We start from the raw sequence: 11,083 nt of genomic DNA, 5'->3' as shown, positions 1-11,083 counted from the left end.
CCGCCCTTCTCCCTGAGGACTCAGGGCGGTTCACAGGGCAGAATAAAATACTAAATACAAACGTTAAAAAGAGATTAAATAATTGCCCATGTTAAAACAGTTAAAATAGAATTCTAAAACACCAAGTTAAAAATTAAGACACCAAAAATAAAAAACCCCACCAATCCCCATCAGGCTAGGCCGGCTTGTACAAACAGAAACATCTTGAGATCGCGACGAAAGGAGCGAAGATCGGGCGCCATCCGGAGCTCTACCGGTAGCTGATTCCACAGCTCCGGAGCGCCCACAGAGAAGGATCTCCCCCTGGGGGCCACCAATCGACATTCTCTAATCGGTGGCACCCTGAGGAGGCCCTCTCTGTGGGAACGCACAGGGCGCAGGGAGCTTGATGCCGGCAGCAGATGTTCCCTAAGGTACTCCGGCCCCATGCCATGGAGGGCTTTGAACACCGTTACCAGTACCTTGAATAGTTGAAGTGATCTTGATTCTGTCCCTCTGTTAATGCAACCTAGCACTGTGTTGGCTTTTTTGGCAGCTGCAGCACACTGCTGGCTCATATTGAAGTCCACTAGGACTCCGAGGTCCCTCTCACAGTTACTACTATTGAGCAAGGTACCCCCTATACTATACCTGTACATTTGATTTTTCTTGCCTAAATGTAGAATCTTTTTTCACCATTGAATTTCATTTTGTTAGATAGCGCTGTGTTCAAGTCTGTCCAGATCCTCCTGTATCTTAAGCCTATCTTCTGGAGTGTTGGATATTCCTGCCAGCTTGGTATCGTCTGCAAATTTGATGAGTTCCTCATCTATTCCCTCATCCAAATCATTGGCCTACACACTTCCCTCCATGTAGATGTGATTCCATTGAGGACCACACGCTAAGTACGGCTGGTCAGCCAGCTATGAATCCATCTGGTGGTAAAGCTGTCTAACCCACATTTTTCTATCTTAAGTAGTAGGTTTTGATGTACTTTATCAAATGCCTTACTGAAGTCCAAGTAAAGTATATCCACAGCATTCATCTGGTCCACTAATTCTGTCACTTGGTCTAAGAATGCAATAAGATTTGTCTGGCATGATCTGTTTTTGACAAACGCATGTTGGCTTTTAGTAATGACTTTGTTTGCATCTAGGTGTTCGCTGATTCAGTGTTTGATTATCTTTTCCAGAATCTTCCCAGGTATTGAGGTCAGGCTGATAGGTCTGTAGTTTCCTGGATCTATTTTTTTCCCTTTTTGAAGATGGGAATTACCGGTACATCAGCTCTTTTCCAGTCCTCTGGTAGTTCCCCAGTGCTCCAGGATCTTTGAAAAGTATAGTTTTCTGGTTCTGAGATCACATCTGCCAGTTCCTTGAGAACCTTGGGGTGTAACCCATCTGGTCCTGGTGATTTGAACTTGTCTTGCCTTTGAACTTTTCTTGCCTATCTTAACTTGTGTTTCTATTCTGTTTTTTATGGTACTTTTTTGATAGGTTGGACTGTTTTTTCCCTTTGTGTAAAGACAAATGCCTTCGTGGAGCAGTGGGCTAATGCCTCCCTAAGTAACACCAGCTGCCTGCAATTAGTGCAGGTTCGCATCCCACCAGGCTCAAGGTTGACTCAGCCTTCCATCCTTCCGAGGTAGGTAAAATGAGGACCCAGATTGTTGGGGGCAATAAGCTGACTTTGTAATAATGCCGCTTGGGGGGCCCCTGAAAGCCCTAATAAGCAGGCATATACATAGAATGAAGGCTATTGCTAAGCACATTGATTTGTGCTTTAGATTGTAAGCCACCCTGAGTCTTCGGAGAAGGGCGGGATATAAATGGGATTAAAAAAATGCAAAAAACGAGTTAAATAGTTCTGCTTTCTCCCTGTTGCTTGTCACCTTCTTGCCTCTTTCCCCCCACTAGTGGACCAATCATTTCGTTAACTTTTTTCTTGTTTTTTACATGTTGAAGGAAGCTTTTTTATTATTGTTGACTTTTGTCGCAAGTCTTAGTTCATTTTGAGCCTTAGCTTTCCTCACTTCATCTTTGCAGGCTAGGGCTATTTGCTGATATTCTGCCTTAGTTATGTGCCCCTCTTTCACTTTTTATACTTGTCCTTTTTATCTTTCAATTTATCAAAGAGTTATTTATGCAACCATGCTGGTTTCTTTTGAGAGCTGTTATTTTTCTTCTTGTTATACTTCTTGTTCTTCTTGTTATACTTCTTGTTATCCAGAAGATCGGATCACCAATTTGTTTCCAAGTTTTGTAATTCCCTAATGTTGGAAAAGAGTTAGTGGGTGTGGTACTTTATACAGCTGTTATGTATTAGCAAATACTAGCTTGGATTGTCTTTCAGTTCACTGGTAGCTTTGTAGTACAGCACATTTTATTTCAGTTGTATACTGGCTAATCTAAAGGAAAATCAGATAATTGAACAATGTTGGGAAACAAAAATCAGGCTATAACTTCAAATATTAAATCATCAATCCTCAAAATGTATAAATAAATTCCCAAATGTATTTTAGATGAGGATTTTGTAGGGGAACAGGTTTTTTATTGGATTTATATTCCCCATATTCAACCAGCTCTATTATACTGAAATGTTAGATAAAGCAGTTTATTTTACATAAGGTGATTGGGCATTGTTTTCTGCATCTTCATGAGAATTACATATTCTAATAGAAAAGAATATATGCAGCTTAGGGTTGAACTGCAGAGCCCTTGGTGCACTGATGATATTACCTACTTGGATAATGAAATACTTGCAAGCAAACAACCAAGTTCAGAGAACAGCATGGATTCCACATGCTGGAATATATATTATTGCATTTTTTTCCTTCTCATTGTATTACACTAAGAATGTTTTTTCGATCTAAGTATCTATCTCATGGTTGTTCTACCTATCCTAAATGAGAATGACATATTGCACAATAGATCATTTCTGTGTTTATGATATAAAATGTCATAAACCTCATCTGAGATACAACCTAGTAGGGGGTTTAATAGAAGAATAACATGCTGGATCATCTACCATTTCTGCAGTTCCAGTTGACCAAGATAGAAAGACGAAGCATTTTTTTTAGCTTAACAGAATTTTGTTCATTAGAATTCTTCCTCTCCTCCACCAGAATATTTTTCCACATCACCCACAGAATTCTGATGTAAAAGCAGTGTTAGAGAATCAGAACAGTATAATTATTCTTTGAAGTAGATGAAAGCTTGAATGGTATATTATTTCCTTTGTTTGATGCAACAGAAAATTCTTACAAATTTGGTTTGTTTTTATGATTGTTATGGTATTTAATGTCATGGACATTGATTTTATGAATAACATTATTTGTTAAGAATATGATCTGCCCAGTATCATTGAAACTTGGGCAGCACATAACTTTAATTACTAATAATTAATTAATTTTACTCTGTCAATTTAGAGTTTAAATATAATTAGAATCAGATTAATTTTGTTTCCATGTTTAAATATCAGATACATTTTCCCTATTTTGAAGTTTGGTAGTATCAGTATGGATGACATTTGTTTAAATTAACTCTTTGGCTACTCTTAGCATAGTTCAAAAAGTGAGATTGCCAACTAAACTGTATTAACCAGGTCTGACTTGCTTAGCATTTTTCAAGTTCTTCTAAGACCAACTAGATGCTGCCACCTGCTGTGAGCTATACATGAATATCAATATATAACAGCTATAGTATCCAGCACATAGTTTGCTTTATAATAATTCATACAGTGTGTATTTCCATTTAATCCTATCTTATTACCATTAATCCTTATCACTATCAAAACCTACTGGATTTTGAGCCAAAACAAATACAATTAATGGTGTTCTGATTATTTCCAAACTTCTGTAGTGTTATTAAAATTAAGTATGGTTGGAAGAGTCATTTGGAGTCAGATAACTTAGGGCAGGAGTGTCGTGGGCCAGATGTGTCATGCCAAAACCGCACCTACCCCATTGCCAGCAATGGGGAAAAAAGACGTCACGAGTTTGACACCCGTGACTTAGGGATATAAAATTTCTAAAGTTGAATCTTAGAAGAAAAACTTGTTTGTTTGTTTGTTTTGTTTTAAACTAGATATTTCTGAAAAAATATTTCTAATTTTATTTTTAGCATTATTTTCAGATCTTTATCATAAAATGTATTGTGCATATCATTGCTTATTTAAACATCCATATATGGAATATTTAAAAGTGCAAGGAGAGCCATTTATTAACGAGACTTAAATGGTCACCCATCGTAACAACTAACAACGCAGACAGAAAGATACTTTAATATTTTTGTTAAAAAAGTAATTCAAAAAACATCAAGGCATCTTACAGCCACTTGATCACCCAAAGCAAGACACCCATACAAGGCTGCATTAATGTTCCAGACTGAGCTTCTGAAGGAAAAGCCAGGTCTTTGCAGTCTTCCAGAAAAATCAACAGAATTAGAGCCATCCAAATCTCAGGATAGAGACTGTTCCATAGGGCACGCATGACAGAGGCAGCACACCTCCTTGGTCACATTAGATGTTATGTTTTGCAAAAAGTATTGCAAAAGTTGAAATATTGCCAAATCTAGGGATGAAAACAAAAATTAGTGGAGACAGGTGGTCCTGCAAATAACCTGATCCTATACCTTGTAGACTGTAGATCTTTAAATGTGACAATTGTTTGAATTTCTCCCATAAACCAGTGCTATTCCCATAGCATGAATATGTGGATATCCTATTCTTAACGTTTTTATGGATGTTTTCATACAATTCAAAAGTACTTGTTCAAACATGTTGTATGAGTTTATCATTCACTTACAAATTGGATTCTTAATCCCTTATTCTTTTCTCCAGCCATTGATAAAACAAATCCCAAATTTGAAAGTATTCTGTTTCTTCTTTTTCTTTCAACCTCAGAGTAAATCAGTCCATTTCCGCACAGTCTAGTGTTTTTTTAATTATTTCTTCCTCTGGTGGTATTTCTTCATTTTTTCCAATATTGTGTATATATGATTCTTGCTATTATTACATGTAAAAATCAAATATATACTTTGTTTGTCAAGCTTTTCTGGCATACCTAATGAAAAAAGTTCAGGTTTAAAATCTACATGTTCTCCCAACATCTTTTCTAGGAAAGTATGTATTTTTGTCCAATATCTCTTTGCTTTTAACACATGTCTACCATACGTGATAATAAGTACCTGACTTGTGTTTACATTTCCAACATCTATCGGACATATTTTTAAACATTTTTGCTAATCTTGCTGGTGGCAAGTGCCATCTATAAAACATTTTATATAAGTTTTCTTTGTAAGAGGTTGACATTGTCAATTTATAATTTCTTTCCCACAAGTTTTGTCATTTTTCTAAATCTACATTGTATCCAAAAAATTTTGCCCATGTTATCATAGTATCTTTTACTTGTTCATTTTCCATTTTCAAATTCAGTAAAAAGTTACACATTTTCTTAATTAATTTCTCATCAGAGGTTAATATTATCTAGTCAAACAAGGTCTGCTCTTTGTAAAATCCATACAATTTAACATCTTTATCATATCTCACTTGCATTTGTAAATATGCCCACCATGATAAATCAATACCCTGATTTTCCATGTCTTGTTTAGATTTTAAATTTCTTTCAGAATTTAGAATATCTTTATATGTCCATATTTTTTCAAAACATAACTAAATTTGGATGTACAAATGTTGAAAGCCATCCTGGAATTTTCAAGTATATTTTACATTTTATTTTTTTCCCATGTTAGTAATAGTGCATTTCTAATATAGTGGTTTTGGAAATATTTATGAATGTTATTTTTCCTATACCATAAGAAAGCCTGCCAACCAAATTGTAAGTCATGTTCCTCCAAATACAACAACCTTTTATTTCTAAGACTTATCAATTCTTTTACCCAAGTTAATACTGATGCTTGATAATATAAAACCCACTCTGGCAGGCCCAAACCTCCATTTTCCTTAGCTTCTTGTAACATTTTCAATTTATTTCTATCTTTCTTTCCTTGCCAGATAAATTTCAAAATTAGGGAATTTAAGTGTTCAAAAAAAATTCTCCAGTTTTATAGATATCATTTGGAATAAAAACAATATTTTTGTAATATATTTATTTTCGCTATAGGAATTCTTAGCATCGACAGTTGTAAGTTTTTCCATTTTTTCAAGTCAAGTTTTATTTGATTCAGTAATTTTATATAGTTATTTTTTTTTTATTGTTGAGCATCTTGCTGTCAGGTATATTCCCAAGTATTTAACTCTTCGACTATTTGTAATTCTGTTTTCTCTGACATTTGTGTTTGGGGGTTTTTTTTTTACCTGTAAGATTTTTAACTATCACTTTAGTTTTTTCTCTGTTTAACTTCAGTCACGCTATCTCTCCAAACTGTTCTATCTTTTCCAATAATTTAGGAATCATCTTTCCTCTAGGATGAATACCAGGTCATCTGCAAATGCTTGCAATTTGTAAGTTTCACCTTTTATTTCTAGTCCTTTAATTTCTGGGTCTTATCTAATATTTCTATTTAAAACTTCCAAATTTAAAATAAATAACAATGGAGATAGTGGACATCCTTGTCTTGTGCCTTTTCTTATTTCAAAGTTCTCTGTATAATCTCCATTTACAGTCACTTGTGCTGTTTGTTTCTTTCGGTAGCAGCGTTTCCGCCCTAAACTGCATTCATTCATTGCTACTTTCTGGACTATTGAAGCTTTCAAATGCTTTAGGGGCAATCCCATGTACACTGGATTAATGCAATCAGAGAATAATTTAAGACATGAGTGATTATCAGCAGTGCCTCCTAATCCAATAAAAAGCCCAGCTGCTGCACAAGATGAATTTGTACCAAAAAAAAAAACTTTTTGCCACACTGCCCACCTCCTCAAGCAGGGGCTATGAGATTAAAAGGATCCCCAAGTTGCACACCAACTCTACGTAGGGGAGTACAACCCTGTCCAGAATTAATAATATTAAAAAGAATGCAGAATTTGTAGATCTAGAGCAGGGGTCTTCAAACTTGGCCCTTTTATGACTTGTGGACTTCAACTCCCAGAATTCCTCAGCCAGTCACGCTGGCTGAGGAATTCTGGGAGTTGAAGTCCACAAGTCATAAAAGGGCCAAGTTTGAAGACCACTGATCTAGAGGGCCCTAAAACTGCAGGCACTCAGATTTAATAGGGTTAAGTTGAAGTCTGCTCTTCCTTAACCAGACCTTCTGAGTCTTCAGGCAATGTAAGTATGCTGATGACATCCAGTTATATCGGGAAAGGACTTGAAGGGTATCATTTGAATAGCCTGGGGGGGGGGGGAAGGGGCATAACTAGATATCATTAGCATTCCTTATCCTGTACCAATGAATGACCTCATCTAGCAGCTTTATATTCATGTTAGGAAAAGAGGAAAAGACGTGAACCCTGAAAAAGAAAACGTTGGAGATAGGATGAAAATTGTCAGTGTGGTGGATCTAAATATGGCTTTTTAAGAAGATATTTTAGGTACGGTATTTATTTTAAAAGGTTTTGGATATTTTGCCCTTAAGTGCTTTGGATAGTGCATGAAGAGATATAAAAGATTCTCTGGAATTTCCTGACATTCAAATCACTGGACAGTAAGAATTAGACTGATTCAGTACCCAGTACTGATTATTAATTTTTTGAACGTCAGTCGATTTAACAGACTTCCTCTCTTAAAGTTATATTGCTGAGCTGATTTATTTGAATTCCAATATAACCAAAAGGCATTGATTTGTTAGTTGTATCCCATTTTTTTTGTCTAAGAATCCAGGCAATGAACATGAAAATTTCCCCTTAATTTTTTACCTCTTATTTTTACGCTCAACTGTTTTGTGAGATAGGTTTTGCCAGTTACTGTTTTCTACCCAGCAAGTTCCACTGTGAATAGTGATTTGAACTTATAAAAATAAGCATATCGTTCTGATTAGTAAATGTTTTACATTTTTTCAATCTTCATAAAATTTTAGCATAATCCTGTATGGTTTTAGCTTGTGATGCATGAAATAAATACAGGATTCAAATAACTAGCTTGTATTCTTGTGTTTTAACATTTAGGGCATTCTGAAATGAAGCTAAACTGGAAACTAGATAGATCCTCAAGACCAGGTTCAGCTGCAGTTAGGGTTACAGATCTCGGCTGGCAAGGTCTCCTGAATCCCAATCCATCCGTTAAAGAAGATGAAGAGCTACTTGTGGATGAATATCTTTCTCCCCACAAGTTGGTGAGTAGATACTATATTACTGTATCCATGTTAGCCTTGCTAATGACCATTGCACTACTTTGGCGTATCAGAAAGAACTGCAGTTAGATAGAGCTACTGAATATTGTTTTGAATAATTCTGGTGTTTTTCATAACTTCATACATTTGTTCAGACTGAGTGATTGGAAATCACATGAGGCCTTTTATATTACATTAATTTCTATTTAGTTATTAAAAACTCAAAATAGGGAATATTTTACCGTAATATAATTAAGTTTGTAAATATGACATAACAATGGTTTATGTTTATGATTTTTTTTTACCATGCTTTAATCTATCTTAAAATAACTGATCTGAAATGTCTGAGTAGTTATACTAGTTAGATACTCTTTTTAAAAATGCTTTGTACTCCTTAATCGCTTTTAAGAAGTAGTTTCATGTTGGCCTTGCATCCTATTGCTAATTTGAAGTATTTTCCTCATCCACATATCTATAAAGAAGGACGCTCCAGAATACTGGGCAAGATCTAACTTCATCTCTGCCCACAGATGCATTCCCTGTATAGTTCTATGCAGCTCAATTTTGCTAGCAATTTAGAAGATGAGATGATCTTTTTCTTTGTCAGGCTCCAGTGCTACAAAGTTCTGGAGTATCCTCAGTCTTCAGAACACATTTTAGGATGATGTTGAGGATCCCAGCATGACCAGAAATGGATAATTAATGTTTCCTCCTCCCATTTCAGCCAACAAACTCTTTTTTGGTCACAACTTTTTCACTAGCAACAAGCTCTTACTGGATCCAAGCAACTATTTTCTCAGTTGGACTTTCGTGCTCTTGGAGCTTGGTTGCTTTTTGCAGATGTTTCATTACCCAATTAGGTAACATCATCAGTATTAGAAGGGGTGGAGTTTGCTTTCTGTTTATATACAAGTGAGAGTTATAATGTTGGTGGGAGTGCTCTTGGTAGTTCCTTGATTGGGCTTTGTTTACTGTTTAATGACTTGGTAGTTCCTTGATTGGGGTATTGTTTATTGCTTCATTGTTGGCCTGGTAGTTAATCCTGGTGTCAATCTGCTTATCAGGGTATTGATTGCTGAAGAGGAGGTGTTTTGGTCTTTCTGTTTTCTTTTTTAGCTTTTTGATTGGCTCTTTTGAATGGTATGTAGATGTTGTTTATCTCTATGTGCCAGTTGATGGCTGATTTGTCTGAATGGCAAGCTTTCAGGAATTTTTTTTAGTATTTTTGGACTTAGCTTGGTCTAGGATGCTCACAGTTTCCTAGTTGAAATTAGGGTTAACTAAGTTTATGTGTTTTGTGATTAAGGAGTTTTCATCATGTCTTCTAAACTGCTAGTTGGTATTCATGGATGCATTCTGCTAAGAGTTCTGCCAGTTTGTCCTACATTATGGCTGTTATAGTCCTTACACTATATATATTGTAGTTGACTCCTGTTTTTTTTCTGGGGAGCCTGGGTCTTTGGGTTACTTAAGGTGTTTTGGAACGCTTTAGTTGGTTTATGTGCTGCAGTGATGGCATGTGGTTGTAACAAACTGGTGGTTGTTTCTGAGATGATTTTGATGTGTGGTAATATCCTTTTCATAATTTATGTTGTTTGTGTTGTAGTGAATTAAGTGGTCATGCACTTTTTGATAAAGTTGCGTGTGTATCCATTTTATTGGAAGGTGTTATATAAAGATTCTGGGGTTTTTTTTGTGATGTTCAGGGTTGCTATGTGTTTGAGCTCATTTAGTGTTCTTGCAGAACTTCACTTGTGGGTGATTGTTTCTGTGTTCAGCAAATTTATAAACATTCACATTCTTTTAATATTTAAATGGTTTATGTTGGTAAAACAAAAGTGCTGCATTCTCTTTGAAGAGAATGAGGCTAAAGTTCATCATGATTTTTTTATTCTGTTGCATCATGCATTTTTTTATTTGGTTAACTAATTAAAGACTGAAAAAAAGCCTAAGGTGCAGTTCATATCCTTGCAGTAAGGTATTTAGATGACAGCCTGTACTTCATTGGGAATCAGGCAGCAACAAGCACAGTATGTTGTTTTCTCTGTGGGAAAGAAGTTTGAGAAATCCTTTACTTTCTTTTTTAAGGCACTTAATTGAAAAATTCTCTTTATTTTGAAAAAATAAATACATAATAAGGCTTTTTCCCTTGTGTATGTTGATGAAAAATAAACAAACTTGTTGCTTAGGAAGCCAAAAGAAATGCAAGTGAAAAAAATGCTAAAATAAATGTAATGATATAGCCAACATCTTTATTAAACTGGCAATCTTTTTATATTATTCTAATTTCTAAAGCAAATATGTTTAACATAAGTTTCTGATTTTAAAAAGTGAAATTTAAGGGATCCAGAGTTTGGGGAATGTTTTTCAGAATTTCCATGATATTCTGCCTACTACTACAAATACTGAGAGGTCAGATGTCATGTGTGTAACCTTCTAATTCACCACTCATCTAATTGAGTTATTCTGCCACTTTTTCCTTCTGCTTCCATATTTTTTCTTGTATCTTCTGGAATGAAAACAATGCCATTATGAACAAAATGCTCAGTATTCAGACAGTCCACATAACAGTAGCTAAATTTGGACAGCAGTGATTTGATGAGCAGTTCTAAAAATTCTGTGAAAATACTGTTTTCAAAACATTTTTGAAAATTAATACGGTAATATGTGTCCCATGCAGGCCTTGGCCCTTTTAAAAAAATGTAGCCCCTATCTATAAAAAAGATTCCTTACCCATACTCTTATTTAAATGGGGTAGTAAGGCAGTGGCAATTATATATTGATAGAGTCCAGTGCCTATCATGTCAACATAGCAAATGATCAGGAACAATATGGGTTGCGAAGTATGACATTGTTAGGATTTCCAGTTATCAGAA

At 35.4% G+C, this 11,083-nt stretch overlaps 1 protein-coding gene across 1 annotated transcript in view; it reads left to right on the top strand.

Annotated features, from left to right (window-relative positions):
• Positions 1–8,048: 8,048 nt before the first annotated feature.
• The window catches only part of LRRC56 (leucine rich repeat containing 56), a 39,313-nt gene continuing 36,278 nt past the window's right edge, over positions 8,049–11,083 (top strand). The window contains exon 1 of the mRNA XM_083373947.1: positions 8,049–8,210. Coding sequence (XP_083230073.1) covers positions 8,055–8,210 — 156 coding nt within the window. The 5' untranslated portion in view covers positions 8,049–8,054. The remainder of the gene's footprint in view (positions 8,211–11,083) is intronic.

This window comes from Vipera ursinii (genome assembly GCF_947247035.1).
Source record: "Vipera ursinii genome assembly, chromosome: 1".
Classification (NCBI taxonomy): Eukaryota; Metazoa; Chordata; class Lepidosauria; order Squamata; family Viperidae; genus Vipera; species Vipera ursinii.
This window is presented reverse-complemented; position numbering and strand designations above follow the sequence as displayed.